This window comes from Myotis daubentonii, chromosome X (assembly GCF_963259705.1).
Source record: "Myotis daubentonii chromosome X, mMyoDau2.1, whole genome shotgun sequence".
Taxonomy (NCBI): Eukaryota; Metazoa; Chordata; class Mammalia; order Chiroptera; family Vespertilionidae; genus Myotis; species Myotis daubentonii.
In genome coordinates, this window is record NC_081861.1 from 15,404,987 (window position 1) to 15,431,209 (window position 26,223).

Below are 26,223 nucleotides of genomic sequence, written 5' to 3' on the forward strand. Positions count from 1 at the left end.
ATTTTTTCTCACTTCTTTAAATGGAGAAATCTTGGTTGTTAAAACTTAACTTTGAACTAGAAGGCACAGTATAGAAGGCCAGAAAACAAAATAAGATAATGGGTGATGGGGTTAAGGCTTTTGGTGCTTTGCTGCTAAACAGAACCAAGAACATGGAAATGATATTGACTTTCTCTGAGTCTCAGTCTATTTGGGAATCATTCCAAGTTGTTTTATGCAATTATTTGTGATCTTTCAAAAGGTGAGATATTCATTTCAAGTGTGCCGTTAGGCCAATTGAACGTCATAAATTATTTCATTTTGAAAATTTTCAAGTGTGTGACTATTACATTGAAAAGTCAGCTCCTATTTTATATTGTTAGGAATAAAAGGAGTTGTGAGACAAATAATCCCTTGATATATTCTTGGACAAATGGATATTACAAAATCTACAATAGTTAATCTGAGAAAATTGGTTTTTCCATATCCCTCTTTCAGTTAACATTAATAAAAAATGAAGACAATACTGAGTGAATTTCAGGGCCCTGGCTTCTGAACTTCAACCTATTACCATGTAATCTTTTATTCTATCTCTTCCTGACTGCCTTTGTTTGGCTTTAAAATACAGTCTCCAGATGACCTACAAATGGTGAATTCTCAGGATGAATGGCCATAGCAATCCACTCAACATATATGCCCAATCATGGCTGCTCAGAAGTGTCCTTTCTCCATCGTTAGTGGTGGCTGAATATTGCATATAATGTCTGTAGCTGACATTACACAATGCTCAAACAACTAGTCAAGAATCACAGTTGTTTCCATAACCCAAGTATTTGCCCAGCCTGTGTCTATATCATTGGAGGGTCTAATGGTGATATCGTTTATTTTTACTGTTACTTGCTTATCATGGTAAATCTCATTCTCACCTCTAACCAAACACCATATTATTATGAGTCAAGGTTCATATTTTCAAGGAACAGGAAAGATAAAAAGATTCACTTAGTACTGAGGCACCATTTCATTGCCAAATGTCCCTGAAGAAACCTATTTTGGAAACCCAAGTACTCACGACTTGAGTGATACTGACTTTGTAGAAGCTCTGTTGGTTGGGTCATTCCACTCTGAAAAGAAAGGGCACATATAATTACTATCCATGTTTTCTACTGTCAAATGATTATTCTGAATTAAATTGATCTTAAAACATGCAGCCCTTCCAGTTACACTTTTTTTTAGAGCATTCTTCCATTAATAAAAGATGAAAAAAGAAACAAATTGGATATATCACAATATGACTTTTGTTATTGTTACTTTATATTTCAATGACATTAGGTAGAAAAGAGAAGAGGGAGAGGAGGGTGAGGTCATGAAGTTTGGACTAAGAATTTTTAAAAAAACACCTACTTTGTAAGGTAAATCCTGGAGTCAGATTTTGGGATTCCTATAAGGAAGAACACATAAAATTCAAACATTAGTTAAATGAATACAAGGTAACAAAAGACATATCTCTTATTGATGAAGATATAACGTGAGTAATGTTTTAAATAGGAAACCATTGTTCACAATTCCATTAATTAGGCATCTGTCTGTAGCTCTATTTGAAGGATAAACATTTGATAGGCAAATTTGCTACAACATGATCCTAACTGCCATTTTCTCAGAATTATATCAGACTGGTATCTATTGGAAATCTGTGTAATATGGGAACAAATGACCTCCATGTGTGAAATTCAAGTGTATAAATTCTCACTGAGTTAGGCAATGATGCTTCTAAGGAAGCAAAGAGGACTTAGTTTAGACAAATAATCATGGTTTTTGTAGAAGTATAAACAAGACTATAATTAATAGATTTGCTACTTGTTCCATTGAAAGAAACAACTCCAATTTTCTACCTTAACTGTGACACATATGCAATAGATGTACCTCATTTTCATGAGATAATTGTTACTAAAACTTCATTGCAAATTTGGTTAAGTATAGGAAGCAATTTGAAATATGGTAGTGAAGCACATTATTAAAGGGGTTTAAATTTGACTTGAAAGTCTCCCTACATACAATTCATTCACTATTTTTGACAAATCAGTATTTGCACACCTCAGGCTTTCTGGGAGCATGGCACACCTGTATAGACCCTGAAAAAACTTGCAGGCAGAAGCACTACAATGGTGTATAGGGCACGCATAGCCCCTCATGGATGGAAAAGAACAGACCATCAAACCTCCGAGGGAAGGTAGGGGAGGGTGGGGGTAAGGGGGAGAGATCAACCAAAGGACGTATATGCATGCATATAGGCCTAACCAATGGACACAGACAACAGGGGATGAGGGCATAAGTGGGGGGATGGGGATAATGTGGGGATAATGGCACAGGTGTAATAACTTAATTAATAAAGAATTTTTTTAAAAAAAGAAAAGAATATACCTTATTCAATAAAGAAAAAAATTAAGAAATAAAATATCGACTGCAAAGCAAATGTTCCAAAACTGAAGACAATGAATTCCAGTAAATATAAGAATAAGTTACAGTAATCTGTACTGCAATTACTATATGCTTTAAGCCTAATCTTGCCACACTATAGAGTAAAATTAGGATCACAGCATACTTTATGTTTGAGATAAGTGAATAATAATGATAACATTGTGCTTTAATATAAAGTGAACTTTTCAGTCTACTTAGCATGATTCTATTCCCCAAGAGGCTTATCTTATGGCAAGATCAGCACTCCAGAAGACTACCATAAAATGTTGATATCTTGAAAAGGCCTCTCAACTTAAGAGTTGTGCTGCTGAAAAGTTTCTGTACCTTCGCTGATAGAGAATTAACTTTTGATAAAGAACTCTAAAAAGCTTGTATTTGATTCCCACTGCTTAGCAAATCACAGATGAAGAGAAAGCAGAAACACTTTTAGAGGCACAATCACTAGGAACACTGAGACATGAAAACTGACAGCACAGGGAGCCAAAGAAAATTACACAGAAAATTCAGAACTTAAAGAGCATAAGAGTCTATGGCCTTTTAATATAGAGCCATGAATTCCTATCCATCTTAATAGCTCCTAAGGGCACAATTACAGCATAGCATAATATTGTAGCATAGTACAATAACTAGTACTCATAATAATGTCTAAGTTATCAAGAAAGGTTGGGGGGGTTAAAAGATCAACTGAAGGACTTGTATGCATGCATATAAACATAACCAATGGACACAAGACACTGGGGGGTAGGGGAGGTCGGGAGAATGTCAAGGGGGGAAAAAGGAGACATATGTAATACTCTTTGTAATACTTTAAACAATAAAATAAAAATTTAAAAAATAAAGCATGCTTAATATCCTATATTATAAAAGAGAAACATGCAAATGAACTACCCCTCCACTACACTCAAGACACACCTATCAGGCAATCAGGAGCAAGTATGCAAATTAACCCAGGTAAGATGGCAGAGGCCATGGAGCTGGAGGGAGCAGGAGGCTTGGGTTTCCCCCAGTAGTGGAGGAAGCCATGCTTTTCACCTGCCCTGGCCGGTCCTGGGCTCCACTCAAGGCTACAAAGTTTCAATTATAGAAGATAATTAAATCCCAGATACCTGCTTCCAGCCAGTGGTGGCCCCTGCTCAAAGAGGGGCTGGGAGCCTGGGTTGCCAGGGGGTGTGGCCAGCCTGAAAACGGCCATCAGCCCCTCACCCAGGCTGGCCAGGCACCCCAATAGAAACCCCCACCCTGAAGGGGCTGTGGCCAGTCTGAAAACAGCCCTTAGCCCCTCAGGCAGGCCACACACCCATGGGGTGAGGGTCCCAATTGGGGGGCATGACCAGCCTGCAAACGGCCCTCAGCCCCTCATCCAGGCTGGCCAGGCACCCCAGCAGGACCCCCACCCTGATCCGGGAAACCCTTCAGGGAAAACCAGCCGGCCCCACCCATGCATCAGGCCTCTATCCTATATAAAAACAGGGTAATATGCAAATTGACCCTAACAGCAGAATGATTGGGAATGACTTGTCACTATGACACACACTGACCACCAGGGGGCAGACACTCAATGCAGGAGCTGCCTGCTGGTGGTCAGTGCGCTCCCACAGGGGGAGCTCTGCTCAGCCACAAACCAGGCTGACGGCTGCCAGCACAGTGGTAGTGGTAGGAGCCTCTCCCGCCTCCTCAGCAGTGCTAAGGATGTCTGACTGCAGCTCAGTCCTGCTCCCCACTGACAAGTGGACATCCTCCATGGGCTCCCAGGCTGCCAGAGGAATGTCTGACTGCCAGCTTAGGCCTGATCCTCCAAGGAGCAGGTCTAAGCCAGCAGGTGGACATCCCCCAAGGGGTCCCACACTGTGAGATGGCACGGGATGAGCTGAGGGATCCCCCCCCTCCCGAGTGCACAATTTTTTTGTGCACCGGGCCTCTAGTAATTTTTATAATAAGTCAGAAAAATACTAATTACATTACAAAATGATACCTATTACATAATTAATATGAAAGGATAATCTTTAGTCATGTAAGAATTTTAATTATCCAGAACACCTAATTCCCAGAGTGACAAATAAATGAGTGGTTAAGCATTCATATGTTTTAACTATATACCAATAATTCTACCTGTTATGGTTTTAAAGGGATTTCATTACAATTGTATAGGGCAATTTTGATCTTGTATACCTTTAGGAATCAAATGAAAGGTTCCAAAATCAAATAAACCAAATTATCTGACTAGAGAGTTAAATGTGCAGCCAGTGCCTTTTACTGGTCCCAGAAATATGGGCAGAATTTTTAACCTTCCTCCAAGTACTTTACACATTAGACTCAAACAATCAGTTGTGCAGGGCAGTAGGGCAGTAATGCATGGAACAAATTGGAGAGTTATATTATTTACTAAACTTGAGTCACTGGTGTTATGTATTCTTGACACAATTTTTAATGTTAAGCTAGGTAAAGACTTTCCAAAACCATAATTCAAATGAAACACTTTTGGATATTACCCAACTTACTTTGAATACATACCCAATCCCAGTTAGAAATAGCTTGGTAATGGAAAGCATCCACATTGTTCATTAAATATTTTAAAAAATATTTTAAAATTATTCTTTAGAGAGAAAGGGAGGAGAGAGAGAGAAACATTGATGTGAGAGCAAACATCAATCAGTTGCCTCCTGCACGACGCCAACCCCCCTCCACACACACACACAGAACCAAGTCTTCAACCCAGGCATGTGCCCTGACCAGGAATGAACTGAGCCACACTGGCCAGGGCTTTGTAATTTTTATTTCTTAATGAGAGAGAGAGAGAGAGAGAGAGAGAGAGAGAGAGAGAGAGAGATCTGTTTGTTGTTACATTTATTTTTTTTAAAATATTTTATATTGATTTCAGAGAGGAAGAAAGAGGGAGAGAGAGATAGGCACATCACTGATGAGAGAGACACATCAATTGTTTGCCTCCTGCATATGCCCTCACCAGAACCAGGGATGGAGCCTGCAACTGAGGTACGTGCTCTTGACCAGAATCAAACCCAGGACCCTTCAGTTCACGGGCCAACGCTCTATCCACTGAGCCAAACTGGCCAAAGCTGCTGTTCCACTTATGAATTCATTGGTTGATTCCTGTATGTGCCTTGACTAGGAATGAACCTGAAATCTTGACATATTGGGACAGGGATCTAACCAACTTAGCAAATTAGCTATCTGGTCAGGGCCCATGTAATAATTGTTGATGCACATAATACAAACATTCAAAATATGCCTAACTTTGATCTGTGATTTTTTTCATAGATATGTCATATAGGAAATTACAGCATATAATGATGAAAAATTGTTTTCAGAAAGTCACGTGAGGTTATTTTAAATAGTTAATAGCTTTGATGATAATCCTATAACCACAGGCTCCAATAGAATTTTGATTCCATAGCATGGGATAGCAAACTTTTCCTGTAAAGTGCCAAATAGTAATTATGTGAGGCTTTAGGAGGCATAGAGTCTCTGTCATAACTATTCAACTCTGTCATTATAGTGTGAAAGCAGTCATAGATAATATATATATGAATTAGTATAGTTGAATTCTAAGAAATGTTGATTAATAGGCACTAAAATTTGAATGAATATTGTTCATATTTCATATCATTCATATTGCTCATAATTCATATTTATTTTTGTTTAAAAATCTTAACCATTTAAAAATCTAAAAACCCATGGGCTACAGTTTGCAAACCTCTGTCTAGGGGATGTTTACCTCCATGAAGCTTTTACTGAACTCCCCCTGAGGACATTATAGCTCCCTCAATTCTGCTTAGCAATGTACTCCTTTCCTTAGAGTTTTTCCATTTTCTAAGAAAAAACATGCCATTTTCAATTTGAGATGGATAAGTAAACTTAAGTTGAGAATTTTCAACTGCATCTGTTTTTATAAATTTACGGAATCATGGATTATTTGACCTGAAAAATCCATTGGGATTATATAGTACACACACACACACACACACACACACACACACACACACACACACAGAGATACTCACTCACTCACACATACAGTACAAATGTACAGTACAAATGGGAAAACTGAGGCTCAGAAGTACTTGAACAGGACCACATAGCCAGAAAATGTCAGAGGCAGGGTTAAAAGTAGCCAGGTTCACAGCTCTTAAGACAGCACCCTTTCTACTGTGCAAGCTCTGTCATGGATATAAGAAGAAATGTATGCTTTCTGAGAGGGTGTGTCACCTAGTTCTGGTTCAAGCACTGAGGAAAGGGAGATCAGCCTGGTTACCTGTATTTACTGGAGACACCCAATGTTTTGGAAAATGGGATTTGAACTAGGGCACCTTTAAATCTGTGAGATAAAAACAAACAAACAAAAAACAAACAAAACACACACACACACACACACACACACACACACACACATACACACACACATTGCCAAAACACCTGGATCTAAAGACTGGTTTCCTTATTTAATATCTAGGTAATTCTGAACATATTACTTTATTCTGTGCCTCAGTTTCCTTCTCTCTCAACTGGAGATAGTCAAATTATCAATCTCTTTCAATTGTAGTGACTATTGAAATATTTGATATATATTAAGTGCTTAGAATGAGGTGAGGCACATCATAGCATTGTGTGTTTTTGATGCTATAATTGTTATTTTTAAAAAATTCTTTATAAGTATTACATATGTGTCCTTATTCCCCCCATTACCCCCCAAACCCCCCACTCATGCCCTCACCCCCCTGTTGTCTGTGTCCATGGGTTAGGCTTATATGCATGCATATAAGTCCTTTGGTTGATCTCTCCCCCTTACCCCCACCCTCCCCTACCTTCCCTCTGAGGTCTGAGCATCTGTTTAATGCTTCTCTTTCTCTGGATCTGGTTTTGTTCATCAGTACATGTCGTTCATTTTATCCATAAATGAGTGAGATCATGTGATATTTATCTTTCTCTTACTGGCTTATTTCACTTAGCATAATGCTCTCCAGGTCCATCCATGCTGTTGTAAATGGTAAGAATTCCTTCTTTTTTATCACAGCGTAGTATTCCATTGAGGAGATGTACTGCAGTTTTTTAATTCACTCATCTGCTGATGGGCACTTAGGCTGTTTCCAAATCTTAGCTATGGTGAATTTGACCTAAATAGATACTTTTTAAAAGAAGACAGTAAGAGATCAACCAAAGGACTTGTATGCATGAATATAAGCATAACCAATGGACATAAGACACTGGGGGGTAGGGGCGGCCAGGGGATTGTCAAGGGCGGGGGAAAAAAAAGGAGACATATGTAATACTCTTTGTAATACTTTAAGCAATAAAAAAAATTAAAAAAAGAAGAAAGGCCAAGAAACATATGAAAACATGCTCAAAGTCACTAATTATCCAAGAGATGCAAATCAAAATGACAATGCAGTACCATCTCACACCTGTCAGAAAAGCTATCATCAACAAATCAACTAACGACAAGTGCTCGTGAGGATGCGGAGAAAAAGGAACCCTCGTACACTGCTGGTGGGAATACAGACTGGTGCAGCCACTGTGGAGAACAGTATGGAGATTCCTCAAAAAACTAAAAATGGAACTCCCATTTGACCCAGGGGTCCCACTTCTAGGAATATATCCCAAGACACTTAGACAGTGATGGCGAACCTTTTGAGCTCGGCGTGTCAGCATTTTGAAAAACCCTAACTTAACTCTGGTGCCGTGTCACATATAGAAATTTTTTATATTTGCAACCATAGTAAAACAAAGACATATTTTTGATGTTTGTTTTATATATTTAATTGCCATTTAACAACAAAAAAATCAACCAAAAAATGAGTTCGCGCGTCACCTCTGACACGTGTGTCATAGGTTCGCCATCACTGCACTAGAAACACCAATCAGAAAGGATATCTGCACCCCTATGTTCATAGCAGCACAATTCACTATAGTTGTTATTTTAATACTTGATTGCCCAAGGAAGTCATTTTGACTGCTTTTTAATTTCAATTAGAAAAACAATTATGTATATAAGGACACAATGTCTTAGAATTTTGTGACTTTTTGTACAACATATAAATGCGTTTATTAATAATTGTAGTTACCTCCCCCTCCTTCATTTCCAGTATATATATATGTGTGTGTTATACCTATATTGCCCAAAAGCAGTCATTTTGACTGCTTGGGAAATTTTAAATAATCAAATGACTCTTATTATTGAATTGAGTAAATTTCTTATATGACCAGTTCGGCTCTGTATTGAAATAACAGTTTTCTTTTTTTTTTTCGATTACTGTCACATGATAACATACAAGTACATGATAAATTGTTGATACTTGATAAGTTGCAGTTGCTCAATAAGCTAAACTGGTACTTATTATTCGAATCTTCATGCAGTGATACTTGTTCTAATTAGTTGTTTATTTTATTTCTTTTGCGCCCTAAATTCATGAAAGAAATGTCGAATAGAAGTGAGTTATTGGAAAAGCTAAGGGACATAAGTGAAGAGTGCTCCGATATTATTCTTTCACAATGCAGTCATTTTGACTGCTTTTGGGCAATATAGGTATATACTAAATTTCAATCTTTCTAGTGTTAAATGTACTTTTATTTCAAACAAGCATTTTTGACAGGGATCAAGCAAAACAAAAGAGTTGGTGTGTGGTCATTCTGGTTTCATCATTTTATCCTACTTGTTTCTACCTTCATCATAGGGTTGATGGTAGCACAGATAATTGTCAGAAAAAAAACAAATCATTCCTGATTCCAAATTTTGCACTTACTATAGAAGCCATTTAAACAAACAGTTCTATTGTATACACTTGTAAATGTCAAAATTGTGACTTGTACAAATTATCTCCAAAATTGGACAACAGGACTGAAAACACTGCAATTGCTTAGATTCAATGTCTAAAAGGGATGAATTAATTCCTTAGATGGGGTGCTAGGGAGAAGGTATCAGGCCCATGGCAGTCTAAGGAGGGAGAGTGGGAATATAGGAGGGAATAACACATAACCAGAGAAGGTTGCTGTTCTCTTAGTCTGACCCCTTTCAAAGGTAGGAAGGGATCAATGCAGTTTAAGCCAATGTTATTATCAAAATCATGATCCTAAAAATTAAGGGATCTGATTTGTCCTTCTACATATAAAGTCCAAACTCTTTGGCTGGCATTCAAGACCTTTCACAGAGATGTACTTATCTGCTCAGTATTCATCTTTCCCTATCACCTATCATGCAAACACTGATCCAGCCACATGGGACATCATATAAATATGGATCACCCATGATCCCTCATCTTGTCATGCATTTGTCCATTCTGTTCTTCTGCATGGAGTGTTCTTCTCTTTAGCTCTTCTCCATGTGTCAAAATCATAAGCATACTCTAAATGCAGCCATCTCTGTGAACACTTCCTCAGTGCCCCAAGGAGTGTCAAATACTTATCTGAGCCTTTTATTCTTTACTAGAGGCCCAGTGTATGAAATCATGCATGGGGGTGTGTCCCTCAACCCGTCCTGCACCCTCTATAATCTGGGATCCCTTGGGGGATGGGGCCTAAACCGGCAGTTGGACAGCCCTCTCACAATCCAGGACTGCTGGCTCCTAACTGCGCACCTGCCTGCCTGCCTGATTGCCCCTAACCACTCTACCTGCCTGCCTGATTACCCCTAACTGTCTCTGCTTGCCAGCCTGGTCACCCCCTAACTACCCCCCTGCTGGCCTGGTTGCCCCCTAACTGCCCCCCTGCCAGCCTGGTTGCCCCCTCCTGGCCTGCATCCTCTTGCAGTCCAAGAGCCTTTGGGGGATGTCCAACTGAGAACTTAGGACGGCTTTTCATGGCAGTAGAACATCCTTACCACTACTGAGGAGGTGGGAGAGGCTCCCACCACCTCCGCTGCGCTCGGCAGCCATGAGCCCGGCTTCTGGTTGTGGGAGCACACTGACCATCAGGGGGCAGCTCCTGCATTGAGAGCCTGTGCCCTGGTGGTCAGTGCATGTCATAGCAACTGGTCATTCTGCCATTCATTCGATTTGCATATTAGTCTTTTTTAATACAGGATAGCAGCTCAACTTTTAAAACTGCCATGAACTTTGTTACAAATTTGGGTTATTTAATATTTTGTGTGGAACAATGTAAATCTATGCTCAAAGTTGGCTTAATCAACCTCTTCAATGTTGGATCCAGAGGTGGCACCACAAGATGGAGGGGCTCTACCACCAGGGAACCCCCAGGCATTCCTCCTGGCATGCCTCCTGCACTCTGGTACAACTTGGTAATGATGGGGTTGCAGAGTTTTTCTAACCCTTTCTGCTAATGTTCAAATTCTTCCTTTTCTGTAATCTAGTTCTTATCAAGCCAGTTGATGGTTTTATTGCACTTGTCAAGAATGTTCTGTTTGTCCTCATCATTGATCTTGCCTTTAAGTTTTTAATCTTCAACAGTTGCTTTCAAGTTGAATGCATAGAATTCAAGTTAATTTTTGGAAAACACCTTGTACCACTGTTTCTCATCTTCCGCTTTGTACTTCTTAGCTTCCTGGACCATGCACTCAATGTCTTTCTTGCTCGGATCACCCTTGTAGTGATGATAATCTTGTTCTGTTATCTACAGCAGAGACATTGAGGATTCAATTGGCATCAATATCAAAGTGACTTAAATATGAGGAACACCACTAGGTGCAGGAGGTATGCCTGTGAGTTCAAACTTTCCAAAGAGGTTGTTATCCTTGGTCATGGCATGCTCACCTTCATAAACCTGAATGAGCACACTAGGCTGGTTGTCAGAGTAGGTGGTGAAGGTCTGTGTCTGCTTGGTGTGAATGGTTGTGTTGTGCTTGATGAGAACAGTCATGATGCCACCAGCCATCTCAATGACCAGGGAAAGAGGAGTGACATCCAACAGCAACAAATCTTGAACATTTTTTGATTTGTCTCCAGAAAGGATGGCTGACTGGACAATTTCACCATAAGCAATAGCCTCATCATAGTCAATGTTCTTATTCAACTCTTTTCTATTGAAAAAGTCCTATAGGAGTTTCTGAATCCTGGGGATATCGGTAGACCACTCAACAGGACAAAATCATGGATCTGGGACATGTCAAGCTTGCCATCTAGAAGGGCTTTCTTTACAGGATCCAGGGTGCAACAGAAAAGGTCAACATTCAATTCTTAAATCAGGTCCAGTGATAGAGAGTATGCTTAGCATGTTCACAAGCAGCACAAAAGCAATAGATAGCCCTCTTGTTCTCACTGATATCCATTTTATACTTCTGCTTGAACTCTGCAATGAAATGGTTGACCATTTGGTTGTTAAGTCTTCTTTACCTAAGTGGCTTTCCCTAGCTGTAGATTTGACCTCAAATATTCCATCTTGAATGGTGAGAATTGACACATCGAGAATGCCACCTCCCAAGTCAAAGAACAGCACGTTTCTTTCAGCTCCAACCTTTCTGTCTACTAAACAATAGCATTGGCAGTTGGCTCATTGATTATTCCAAGTACACTGAGACCAGTAATAGTTCCAGCATCTTTGGTACCCTGATGCTGAAAATCATTGAAGTAAGCAGGTACTATAACAACAGTATTGGTTGTTGTCTTCCTGAGGTAGGCTTCTGTGATTTCCTTAATCTTTGTCAAAACCATAGATGACACTTCTTCTGGGTAGAAACTTTTTGTCTCTCCCTTGTATTCTACTTGGACCTTGGGCCAGCCAGCATCATTCATCACTACGAAGGGCCAATGCTTCATATAAGACTGGACAATAGCATCATAAAATCTACATTCAAGTATTCGGCATCAAAACTGTGTTGGTAGGATTTACTGCAACTTGATTCTTTGCAACATAACCAATCAGTAAAAGCAATATAACTTGGGGTGCTTCAACTTCCCTGATCATTGGCAGTTATTTCCACTTTTCCATGTTGAAAGATACTCACATAAGATTAGGTGATGCCATGATCAATGCGAACTGCAGACATGGTTGCTAGTGTATGCACAACTTGCAAAGATTCAGATTCGAACAGTGCCCTTCTTCCCAGTCCAATAAGCTACTTAGGCATTTAAAAAACTGATGGTGATGTCCTGGCTAGTGTTGTTCAGTGGTTAGAGTGCCTGCCTGCACAACAGAGGGTGATAGGTTCAATCCCTGGCCCCAGTCAGGGTGCATGCAGGAGGCAATCAAGTGATATGTCTTTCTCACATTGATGTTTCTCTCTCTCCTTCTCCCCTGACTTTTTACCCTCTCTAAAAATTAATGGAAAAAAATATCCTCCATTGAGGATTGACCACAAAAATAAATAAAAACTGATGGTGAGAAAAAAAATTCTTCCTGGGAGCTGGTGAGGGAAAATTATCCTATATAATAAAGACCTAATATGCAAATGGTCATCACACCCTCGTGCTCTCGCACTGGGCCTGGGAGACTTGAGGCCCTGCCCCCTGTCCTGGCACCGGGCCTGGGGAACTGAAGCTGCACCTCCTGCCCGGCAGCACTTGACAGGGGACCTGAGGCTGTGCCTCCTGCCCAGCGGGGCTTGATGGGGGTGGGGCCAGCTGGGTCTGGGTCTCGTGCAATTTCGAGGCTCACGCAGGTGGGCAGGGACTTGACCCTAGATACCGTGGCACACCCTAGACTCTGACAGGAGGGAGATTTTCATATATATTTTATTAATTTTCTTTCATCTCTGACACTTCTATTATAGAGAAAGAACAAATAGCAATATTAAAATATTTCCTCTAATTCCCTTTTAATGTGTATGGATTTCGTGCACCAGGCCACTAGTATTAAATATTTGATAATAAAACTATAGAAGAAAACTTTCAATACAATATGTTAGGGATTTTTGTTGTTAAAAATACGTGCTTGTCATTCTGATAAACAACTAGATTAAGAATACATGAGAGAAACAGGGTGGTATCTTTATATGATACTCTGTGATCAAGGACTGGCAGGTGATATAAGAAAAAAAAATTGATCTATTAGAGTGAAGTGTATAGGTTCTTACAATTTAAAAAATTTCAGATGGTGTTACATTACCTATTTTGTCTTTATTAAGGGATAAGTTCATTCTACTCTCTAATTCATCAACTCTTGCCACAGTAACTTGGACAGTGGCCATGCTCTAAGACAGTGGTCGACAAACTGTGGCTTGCGAGCCACATGCGGCTCTTTGGCCCCTTGAATGTGGCTCTTCCAAAGCCTTAGGAGTACCCTAATTAAGTTAATAACAATGTACCTACCTATATAGTTTAAGTTTAAAAAATTTGGCTCTCAAAAGAAATTTCAATCGTTGTACTATTGATATTTGGCTCTGTTGACTAATGAGTTTGCCAACCACTGCTCTAGGTAGTATTATAAAACATGCCAGAACCAAAGTGTATATTTCTTAAATAAGTTCTTTCAATAAACTTAATATTTATGGTTTCCATCTTGCATTTAAGTCCTTTATCCATTTTGACCTTATTTTTGTGGATGGGGTAAGTTGGTGGTCTAGTTTCATTTTTTTGCATGTATCTGTCCAATTTTCTCAACACCATTTATTGAAGAAACTATCTTGACTCCGTTGTATGCTCTTGACTCCTTTGTCAAATATAAATTGAGCATATTGCCTTGGGTTGATCTCTGGGTTCTCTGTTCTGTTCCATTGGTACATATGTCTGTTCTTGTGCCAGTACCAGGCAGTTTTGAGAACAGTGGCTTTGTAATATAGATTGATATCTGGTATTGTGATCCTCCAACTTTGTTCTTCTTTCTCAAGATTGCTGCAGCTATTTGGGATATTTTTTTATTTTTTCATTGCAGACAAATTTTTGGAGAGTTTGTTCTAGGTCTTTGAAGTATGCCATTAGTATTTTAATGGGGATTGCATTGAATCTATAGATTGCTTTGGGTAGTATGGACATTTTAATGATGTTAATTCTACCAATCCATGAACACAGTATATTCTTTCATTTGTTTATGTCTTCCTCTATCTCTTTTTTCAGCATCCTGCAATTTTCTGAGTACAGGTCCTTTACCTCCGTGGTTAAATTTATTCCTAGGTATCTTAATTTTTTTGTTGCAGTGGTAAATGGGGTTTTTTAAGTTTCTCTTTCTGTGAGTTCATTATTGGTGTATAAAAAAACTAGAGATTTCTAGGTGTTAATTTTATATCCTGCTACATTGCCTAATTCATTTATTAGTTCTAGTAGTTTTTTGATGGAGTGTTTAAGGTTTTCCATGTACAATATCATGTCATCTGTGAATAATGACAATTTTACTTCTTCTCTTACAATTTGGATGCCTTTTATTTATTCTTCTTGTCTGATCACTAAGGCTAGCACTTCCACTACCATGTTGAACAGGAATGGTGAAAGTGGGCATCCCTGTCTTATTACTGTTCTTAGGGGAAATAGTTTTAGTTTTTGCCCATTGAGTATGATGTTGGCTGTAGGTTTGTCATATAAGGCTTTTATTATGTTGAGGTATGATCCCTCAATTCCCACTTTGCCAAGAGTTTTTATCAGGAAAGGGTGTTGGATTTTCTCAAATATATTTTCTGTATCAATTGATATGATTATGTGATTTTTGTGTCTCAATTTGTTTATTTGATGTATCATGTTTATTGATTTGTGGATATTGTACCAGCCTTGTATCTCTGGAATAAATCCCACTTGGTCATGGGTGTATGATCTTTCTAATATAGTGCTGGGTACAATTTGCTAGAATTTTGTTGAGGATTTTAGCATCTATATTCATCAGAGATATTGGCCTGCAATTATCTTTCTTTGTGGCATCTTTATCTGGTTTTGTGATTAGGGTAATGCTGGTTCATAGAAAGAGATTGGAAGTGTGCTTATCTCTTAAATTTTTTGGTATAGTCTGAGAAGAATAGGTTTTCGTTCTTCTTTGAATGTTTGGTAAAACTCTCCTGTGAAGCTGTCTGGTGCAGGGCTTTTGTTTGCTGGAAGCTGTTTGATGACTGCTTCAATTTCCTCCTTAATTATCAGCCTTTTGAAATTTTTTGACTCTTCTTGATTGAGTTTTGGAAGGTTGTATTTTTCTAGGAGTATGTCCATTTCCTCTAGGTTATTTAGTTTGTTGGAGTAGAGTTGTTCATAGTATTTTTTTTACAATCTTTTGTATTCCTGTGGGGTCTGTTTATTTCACCTCTTCCATTTTTGATTTTGTTTATTTGGGTCCTCACTCTTTGCTTCTTGGTGAGTCTGGCTAGAGGTTCATCAATCTTGTTTATCCTTTCAAAGAAAAAGCTCTTGGAAGAAGCCATAGGCAGCAAAATATAAGACATATGTCATAGCAATATCTTTACCAAACAGCTCCTAGGGCAATAGAAACTAAAGACAAAATAAACAAATGGGACTACATCAAAATAAAAAGCTTCTGCACAGTGAAATCAACCATTAACAAAACAACAAGAAAGCCCACTGCATGGGAGAACATACTTAACCATGTTATCTCAGATAAAGGTTTAATCTCCAAAATTTATAGGGAACTCACAAAACTTAAAAAGAAGATAAATAATCAAATAAAAAATGGGCAAAGGATCTCAATAGACACTTTTCAAAAGAGGACATACAGAAGGCCGAGAGATATATGAAAACATGCTCAAAGTCACTAATCATCTAAGAGATGCAAATCAAAACCACAATGAGGTACCATCTCACATCTGCCAGAATGGCTATCATCAACAAATCAACAAAGGACAAGTTCTGGAGAAGATGCGAAGCAAAAGGAACCCTCCTTCACTGCTGGTGGGAATGCAGGCTGGTGCAGCCACTGTGGAAAACAGTATGGAATTTACTCAAATTCCATTTGATCCAGTAATCCCACTTCTAGGTAAATATCCCAAAAAAACAGAAACCCCAATCAGAAAGGATATATGTACCCCTATGTTCATAGCAGCACAATTTACAATAGCTAATATTCGGAAACAGCCTAAGTGCCCATCTGCAGATGAGTGGATTAGAAAACTGTGCTACATCTACACAATGAAATACTATGCTGCTGTGAAAAGAAGGCATTCTTACCATTTGCAACAGCATGGATGGAACTGGAGAGTATTATGCTAAGCAAAATAAGACAGTCAGTGAATGATAAATATCACATGATCTCATTCATTTGTGGAATATAATGAATAGCATAAACTGATGAACGAAAATAGAACCAGATTCATAGAAGCATCAAACAGATTGTCCAACCTATGAGGGAAGGTGGGGATTAGAGGGTAAGAGATCAACCAAAGGACTTGTATGCATGCATATGAGAATAACCAATGGACACAGACAGGGGTGAAGGAGGGCATTGCTGGGGGGTGGGGTGGCCCGGGAGTGTCAATGGGAAAAAAGGAGACTTATGTAATGCTTTAAACAATAAAGAATTTGAAGTAAAAAATGATATTTATAATTAGATCTCAAGGGTCAAGAGAGAGTCTATATTTTATGAAACTAGAAGATCAAGTCCATTTTTATTTTTAAAAATCCAATTGGAAGATTGGCATAATCAAAATAAGATAAAGAAAAATGGAGGAAGGTAGATAACTGACCTGCCCTAGGATGGAAAATGTGTTCTGCTCAGAGTTTCCAGGAGTATGCATGGCAGTGAGAGGAGTAGGCCAGGGATGTGTCATCTCCTGATGAGGAAAAACAAAGCAACTTTATTTTTGGGCACTTAGAAAATCAAAAACTTTCTTGGCACTAAATATAATAAGCCCTTTATAAATACTTACTTAATTGGCCTAGTTTTTTTCAGAGGTACTTAAAGTCATTTGGTCCATTTCCCTGCTCCACACTGGTGCTTCAAGCCTATCTGCAATGCAAAAGGCCATCTAAAGCCACTTACACATTGCCAGTGACAGGAAGCTCACTACTGCTTGAAGCAGCCTGTCTCATGTTGAGGCAGCTTGATCAGATGATTCTTCCTGGTTGTGAGCTACACCCCTGTCTCACTGGGTTTCTATGAGTCATTCTTTGGAACTTCAAAGAACATATCTCCTCTTCTTTCTCATGACAAGCCTTCAGCTGTTGAAAGACATCAATTCTATCCCCCGGTGTTGTCTTTTCTCTAGGCTATCTATGGCTTGTTCAATTATTTATTGGGAATTTTCAACTTTTCATCTTTTCTTCTAATGCTTGAGTTCTGCATTCTGGCACTATTCTAGGTGTTCCCAGGAGGGGCTCTTGATTGCCTGGGGCTCTTCTAACTCATGGTATTCTGTTTTAGGTATGATTTGCCAGCTCAGGTGAGAGCAGTACTGTCACCATCCTTGTTCTGGATAGTATGATAGTCATGTCTCTTGACATAGCCTAACAGTTAGTGACAAGATTACACACATGGCATTGATTTTTCCATGCAAAGATGAGAAAGCTGAAGAGAATTCTTTGCCATTTGTAAAGAAGGTTACTATGTGATTGGTAGCTCTGATCCACCAAACATACACACTGTGTATTTGTGAGTTCAAGTCTCAAAATAGGAAAAGCACCTAAGGCTCCCTCCCACTCTCTGTTATCAGAAGGGGCACCTTTTTGGTGCCTTCAAACACTTAGTTTGAGAAGAGGTGCTGCATATTCAAAAGCTGCTTGAGTTATAGGGCTTGTGGCCAACATGCTTTACCTGAAGAGTAAGGATAATTAAATTACATGTTTAACATCCCAGCACCAGAGAGATTACAAAGTATGCGAAGCAGGACAGTGCCAGCATGTGATGGATTTATCAAACATTTTGATATGTAAACATTAAACATAAAATCATTGTAATGATAGAAATACATGAGAGCTTTGGGGAGGGGTATAAGGGAAAAGGTTTATGAAAGGCCTTGTTATTGTTATTGTTGTTAATCCTCACCCAAGGATATTTTTTCCATTGATTTTTTTTTAAGGGAGAGTGGAAGGGAGTGGGAGAGACACACAGAGAGAAACATCGATGTGAGAGAGACACACTGACTGGTCGCCTCCCTGACCCCAACCAGGGTCAGATGGAGCCTGCAACTGAGGTACATGCCTTTGACTGGAATTGGACCCATGACCATTCAGTTCACATGCCAACACTCTAACCACAGAGCAAAACCAGCTAGGGCTATGGAAGACCTTTTTAATGACTCAAATTATATAATACTTTTCCTCAATCTTTATGGATAACATAATTAGTCATTTCAAAGGTAACATTAATAAGAAACCTCAGGTAGAACTAACACATGATGTTGTTTTTTATTCTATAATTATCCAGTTCAAAAAGAATCTTTGATGTATGAAGAGCTGTAATGCAAGGAGATATTTCACAGATTCATTCACAGCAGCACCACTGAAGCAGAATTTTTAAGTATGATTAAGAGTAGTGCTGACACAGATTGGATTTTACCTAGCATTTTTAAAAGGTGGTGGTAAGTACATTAAAAATACAAAAAAAATTAGAGGGGATGCTTAACCTACTTAAGAGATAGAATATTTCCAAGTGTTTTTTTTTTTGAGATATGCATTTGTATGCAGTTGATAACATTCTTGACAAATGTTACTTATGAATTTCCTCAAAACAGGCCAAAAGTAACTCTATGTGACAATAGTTTAAAGCTGAATTCCAATTACTCTGTCTCTAAAATACTCAATGAATTATTTTAAATTTTAAGTTTTTAAATTTTCTTTATTGATTAAGGTATTACATATGTGTCCTTATCCCCCCATTGTCCCTCAGCCCCTTCTCATGCCCTTACCCCCCTGATGTCTGTGTCCATTGGTTAGGCTTATATGCATGCATGCAAGTCCTTTGGTTGATCTCTCCCCCTTCCCCCAACATCCCCTGCCTTCCCTCTGAGGATTGATGGTCTGATCCATGCTTCTCTGTCTCTGAAGGTGTTTTTTTAATATATATATATATATATATATATATATATATATATATATATATATATATATATATATATATATAATTTTTTTTTTACAGAGAGGAAGGGAGAGGGCATAGAGAGTTAGAAACATCAATCAGCTGCCTCCTGCACACCCCCTACTGGGGATGTGCCTGAAACCAAGGTACATGGCCTTGACTGTAATCGAACCTGGGGCCCTTTAGTCTGCAGGCCGATTATCTATCCACTGAATCAAACCGGTCAGGGCTCTAGACCTGTTTTTGTTCATCAGTTTATGTTGGTCATTATATTCCACAAATGAGTGAGATCGTGTGATATTTATCTTTCTCCAACTGACTTATTTCGCTTAGCATAATGCTCCTGTTTAAGACTGGTATTCTCCAAAGTTAGTTTTATCATTTAAAAGATATAGGTACATTTTTAGTTTCTTTGGACCTTGATCCCACTTCAAGCAATATATCCCAAGAAACTAGAAACACCAATCAGAAGGGATATTCACCCCTATGTTCATAGCAGCACAATTTACCATAGCTAAGATTTGTAAACAGCCTAAGTGCCCATCAGCCAATGAGTGGATTAGAAAACTGTGGTACATCTACACAGTAGAATACTACGCTGCAGTAAAAAAGGAGTTCTTACCATTTGCAACAGCATGGATGGAAATGGAGAGCATTATGCTAAGCGAAATAATGGTTAACATGAGATATTATTCGTTTCTGAAGTTTCTATGTGTGAAATGATGATGATGATGATGATGATGATGATGATGATGATGATGCTAGATTTCCAAATGATTACATTGAGCCAGACACTTATTTCTATACTCCATCTTTTTGTACCACTAACTAAAGAGGTAGGGATTAGCATCATACTTGTTTGACAGATGAAAAAACAGAGATACAAAGAGGTGAAGTGACTTGTTCAGGCCACACAGTTAGCAAATGGCAGTCTCTTTGGTGGATTTCCTGCATTTTATTCTACTAACTTGTATTGTATAATCTTTATATCCCAGTCACTGGGATCTATAAATGTTAAAAGGTCAAGTTTCTTCCTGGAAAGCGCTCACTCTGCTTAACATGCTAACCACTTGGAGAGAGCAATATGTAAAGGTGTCAGGGAGGAATCAGGGAGGAATTCTTTGTGTAATGCACTTGGAAAAGGATTCAGAGTGGAGGCGAGAGGAGCAGTGTTTGTGATGTACTGTGTGTGTATGTGTGTGTGTACTCTTTACAGAGGCTAACATTATATCTGACACATAGTGGATGTGCAAACAATACATGTTTAGGATAAATAAAACCATACCATAAATATTAAAGTCTGCACCCCAAAGAGTTCAAAGAGAAAGTATAACCATAGCAATTTTTCAAATAACCATCTTAATGAATATAAATGGCAGTGGAATCTTACATATTTCATTGCTATTGTTGTTGTTGTTAGAATCAGAGGGATTACCAAAGTTCCCTGGCCTAAGAGTGAGGGGAGTTTTAACTACTGTCTGAGTTCTGCTAAAAGCTACTCGAGTGATCTCAGTCAGGTTGCTTCACCCTCTCTGAGGCCTCAGTTTTCCTACCTGTAGCATGCATCCTTTGCTAAGATGGCCTCTACAGGTTCTCCTACCCAGTAATAGTTAATCTCTGCTTCTACCTCTATAGTTCAACCACAGGGGAAACTGAGCTAACGAGTGCACAAAGGTTTTAGAAACTATATAGCATGGACTATGTATAAATCTCATGCTACTAGCCCCACAAACACAGTGACAGCATTGCCAGCATAAGCCTGCATGCATATGCTTATCCAAGAGGCACCTTAGCCTCTGTCCAGGGATCAAGACGTGAGGAGCTCAGTTCCTTTTTCCCTTACGTCTGCTGAAATGTCAAGAATGTAAAAATTAAAATTTTACAAGTATTTACAAATTCCTGTGATTAGTAATGATAAGTAAGAACAGTTGAGTGGTTCTAAAATACAGTGGGTCCTTAACTTACGAGTGTCCCGACTAACGAGTTTTTCGAGATACAAGCTGTCTCTCAGCCGATTTTTTGCTTTGAGTTGCAAGCTAAAAGTCGGGTTACGAGCCAGCTTCAGATACCCCACAGCTAGTTGGCGCAGCAAACGTCACAGTGAATGCCACAACATCAGCCCAGCATCACGTGTCTCATTCGTTCACTTTAAGATTTGACATACGAGTAATTTGAGTTACGAGCTCCGTCACGGAACGAATTAAACTTGTAAGTCAAGGCCCCACTGCACAAATATGGCCCTGCTGGTGTGACACAGTGGTTGAGTGTCAACCCATGAACCAAGAGGTCACCAGGCTGGATCCCCAGTAGGGGATGTGCAGGAGGCAGCTGATCAATGATTCTCTCTCATCATTGATGTTTCTATCCCTCTCTCCCTCTTCCTTCACTCTCTGAAATCAGTAAAACAATAAATAAAAATATGATTGTATAGGAGGAGAATACACCCATACAATCAGGTTGGAGTTTATTTTCATAGAGACAGATTTAAATGACTGCCAAGTCATGGTAACTGAACTTGGTCTCTGACTTCCTTTGGGAGAGAGGGCTACTTTTCTTTTTCTTCCCCCACCCCAGTAAGTATACTCCCATAAAATACTATAATAGGAAAGTAAATATATACGGTGGGCAGTCTTACATGCCACCATGGTCCAAGAAACATCAGCACCCTCCCTTACCCCAAACACATTTGTACCTGGGAATATTGAGTTTACCTGTCCCATTTGTACAAGTGAGGTAGGTGTATTTGTTAGATAGTCAAATCTGCTTCTTTAACCAAAGGGCTCTCTCTCTTACAGAGCAAATCCGTGTGTGTGTGTGTGTGTGTGTGTGTGTGTGTGTGTGTGTGGTGTTAATAACTTACCAGAAAACCTAATTTATTTGAGTAAATAATTTAGAAACTGTGTCCATGGACCCTAACAGTTTTCTGAAGAGCCAGAAATGGAGGGTGGAGGGTAGAGCTAGGCATTAGGGCTGCCAAGGAATAAGGGATAAGAGACCTTGAAGTCCCTTGTAGGGATTTTCTAGGACTTGGGCCTCAGGAAAACAGCAGTGCAATCATTCCTCAGCCCTGGACTCACCAATGATTGCTAACTGGCCTGTAGGAACCTCTCCTCCTCCCTGATAGGAAAGGGAAGCCAGGCAAAGGTATTAGCACCATTATCTGAAGTAGAAGTGAATCTGTTAAATAATAAACAGATGACAGAAACTGGAGCAGACATTGGGATGGGACCCCAGAGGGAGCTGATCAGTCAGCTATAAGAAGACTCACATGGTGACTATGGCCTGCACAGACTGCCACTCCCAGGATGGTACACCATACCAGAATGCTGATGTGAGGCCCCTACAGAAATGTGCAACTGCCTTCTTCTCCTGATAGACATTCCTCAGGCAAGCTCTGGGAGGGGAAGGGCTGAAAAATTGACCCTTTGGTCAGGGTCAGGGAGCTTGGCTGTGCCATATGAAATTCCCCATGGAAGAAAGCAGGGCACATGGGCAGGGCTACTGGTCTCTATCTCTCCCTTCCAAACCCTCCCAGGATAGACATTGTGTTTTCAAAAATGTTTTGCCCTAAAGATGCTCATGCAAAATGTGCTGTCTACTTAGGGCTCTGGAGACTTTTAAACCTGGCCAGACCACAGTCTAGAATAGGGGTGGGCAAACTTTTTGACTCAAGGGCCACAATGGGTTCTTAAACTGGACCAGAGGGCCAGAACAAAAGCATGGATGGAGTGTTTGTGTGAACTAATATAAATTCAAAGTAAACATCATTACATAAAAGGGTATGGTCTTTTTTTTTTAGTTTTATTCATTTCAAATGGGCCGGATCCGGCCCGCGGGGCGTAGTTTGCCCACGGCTGGTCTAGAACATTAAACCACTTAAGAAATTAGATCAAGTAAGGCATTTACCAAGCCTCACATGTAACTCTTACAAGTAAGGATGGATATGGGTGAGATGTATGATCACATACTAACGTGGATTTACAGTGCAGTTGAGTAAGCTTATACAAGATACTAAGTAAACAAGGTCAACCTACAAGGTAGTCTCTGGAGGCATGTCCTAAGGCCCTGTCATTTTCAGTCCTCCCTTGTTTACCATTTGGTTGAAATAAATATTTTAGAAACATTACATCATTCAATCTTAAGAACTTAAGAAAATATAGAATGTCTGCAAGTGATACTAAACTATGGGTAATCAAAATTCAAAAAGATATTTTGAAATTGTTCTGAAGCCAATAAGTTAAATTTTAACAGAGGTACATGAAAACTGCAATTATGTTCCATAAACTAAGTATAAAATTGAAGAATGAGAAAGACCACCTGAGTTAGCGGTAATTCATGGGCTAAAATACCCATGGACTTTAGTTGAGCCCCAAATATATTTTTTTGAAGAGGGATTGTCAACCCAAAGAACCAAGGCCAATTCAGGTGATATTAAGATAAGTGTGATACTCCAAATGTGGAATTCAATAGTTGACTGTACAATTGTGCATTGTATGGGACAGACCATATTTGAAACACTGTGGTATCCTGGATACCCCATTTCAGTAGAGGCTTTCGAATATTGACATTTATTAAAAGGGACAGATACTAGAACTGTAAATTCTTGTAAAGCTCATCACATATATAAATGTTCTTTAAAAGAATAGGAAAAGTATAGTCTACAGAAAAGGGAGACTGAGGGAAAGTCTGAGAGGTACATTTGAGAAAGACATCTGGTGCATGCTTTATAAACAAGAGGTTAAGACTCGCCCTATGGATAGCAATTTGAGGGAATTGATTTTAACTAAGAAAATTTCCAATCATGTGAGCTTTCCAACTGTGGAGCCTAGTGCTTTAGAAGACAGTGAGTAGATGGCTCCTTCATAGTGTACTAGAAAAGGGATTCCTAAAAAGTCAGGGGAGGGGAAGTTGTGGACCAATTGTACTGCCTTACATAATCATAATATCATATTTTATCTCTGTGAAATCAATGATATTTATGAGAAGATGCAAAACTAAATATGGAAAAGCAGTTGTTTTCTTTTGTTTTATATGAGATATAAACATGGCTGACCGAATTGGCTAAGGAAATTCACCATACTCCCAGAGACAGTGGGAGCAGTCTGCTTTCTCACAGTGAGAAAGCTAATAGCCCAATTTGTCTGATTGTTTGCTCAGCTCTTGGAAAATCCAACAACAGTGTAACTATAAACTTTCCTGGGCTTCATCACTAACACCCCTGTCAAACCTCTCTAGTGGTTAAAACCCTTTTCCGTTCAATTAAATTCTGTTTGGAATGCTCTTAAGACATTCTCCTGAAATTGTATTTCAGATATCTTAGGCAAGTTCTGGTAGGAAAAAAGTATAAAATCACTGTTACAGTAAATATAACTTACCAACAATGGACCAACATAAAATGCAATCCACCAGAAAAAAAAGCAAAATGTTAATCCTTTCAAAGTGTATAATGCTAAGTTATAATTTTATTGACACGGTATAAAAATGGCAATGCTTCTTCAAAAATAATTGAATGTTTTATATAAAAATACTGATGGCAATTATTTCAGGGAATCTTAAAATTTCCTCCATCAGCCCCAGGAATGTGCATGCAAAAAGTCCAACTCCCACTGGCTGCCTTTATCCTGGCATCCACCAAATCAAGGTTCCACTTTAATAGAGCATAATTTTAATTTACAACTGGGGAAGACAGTGATCAGTGACTCTGAAGCTTTATGGTGTGCTCATTTCATCAATCAATCTATTTTCTTGTCATTGCCAGATGCAATCAATTCTATTTCACCCCCTGCATATAATAGAGATGTGTATAACCATGTGCAAGGCCATGCAACAACTTCTAAATCAGTTACTTCTCAGGTGCTCTACAATCAGATTCTATAATGAAACATCTCCAAAGGCAGCAACAGTGGGATAGGCCACCATAGCCATTGAGTTCTGCATAGGTTTCAGCAGCACCAATCTGAGGCTATAGCCCCTCTAAGTAAAGGGGGCTGACTCCTTAAGGATTGCCTTATAAATTTCAATCCTTAATCAGGACATGTCTTAGTTGAACCAATCAGAACATAAGACTGGCCACCCCACTAGGAGATAATGTTGGATTGAAATTGTTTTCTTTGGGAAAGGCAAAATTAGCACAAAGTTCAAGGGTAAGAATGAGCCATCAATAAGTGTTTTGCAAAGAAAAGGAGCAAAAAGGAAATCTAAGTAGAGGGCTTCTACTTAGTGGTCCAGAACAGGCATCAGAGGATTCTAAGGTTTCTCAAAGGTCATTTATTAACTTTTCTAACCCATGAACTTTGCTTATAAACTAATTTTGACACTCTTTTCAAAAATGATTTTAACTTTGTTGTTGAGTTTATAGCTCTTCTGTTTCAAATTATTTTGACATCAACTATATCCAAATGACCATCATTTATGGAATACACTTGCTTAAAACAATTACTCAGGCTTTCATAATATATAGCCATATATGCATGTTTTCAGAGCTACTTTATTGGATGGAATGACATGTTATATCCTCATAGCATGAGATATTTCTTTATGATTAATCAACAATTTTCTCTTTTAGCTCTAGGTCAGCTAAACCAGTTTAATAAAACATACAAGACTTCATTGGTTTCTTCCCCAGAACAATTTTTAATGATTTATATTTAATTTCATTGATTTAAAAAACATTTATTGAATGTCTACTGTCTGCAGGACTTCTAAGATGTGAACAGCTGGACCAGGTCCAGTGAGGCTTGAGGTAGCTAGAGTATTCATAATTGGAATGAAAATAAGATAATGACAATTATTAGTTATCATTCAAAAGTAGAACTACAATAAAGCTGTCAGAGTTGTTATTTTTTATTTTTTTAAATAGCATGCAATTAGTATCATGTTCCAGAAATCACCAAAGGGATTTGTTGATCTCACATTGCTGGACAGATA

The 26,223-nt window shown here is 38.8% G+C and overlaps 1 protein-coding gene and 1 pseudogene across 1 annotated transcript in view; both read right to left on the minus strand.

Moving 5' to 3' along the window:
- AFF2 (ALF transcription elongation factor 2) overlaps nucleotides 1–26,223 on the minus strand; it is a 633,956-nt gene that overhangs the window by 171,532 nt on the left and 436,201 nt on the right. Inside the window, exons 5-7 of the mRNA XM_059678586.1 lie at nucleotides 16,967–17,053; nucleotides 1,381–1,417; nucleotides 1,067–1,100 (exon numbers count right to left, since the gene is read on the minus strand). Coding sequence (XP_059534569.1) covers nucleotides 1,067–1,100; nucleotides 1,381–1,417; nucleotides 16,967–17,053 — 158 coding nt within the window. The remainder of the gene's footprint in view (nucleotides 1–1,066; nucleotides 1,101–1,380; nucleotides 1,418–16,966; nucleotides 17,054–26,223) is intronic.
- LOC132224527 (heat shock cognate 71 kDa protein-like) lies at nucleotides 10,583–13,543 on the minus strand (annotated as a pseudogene).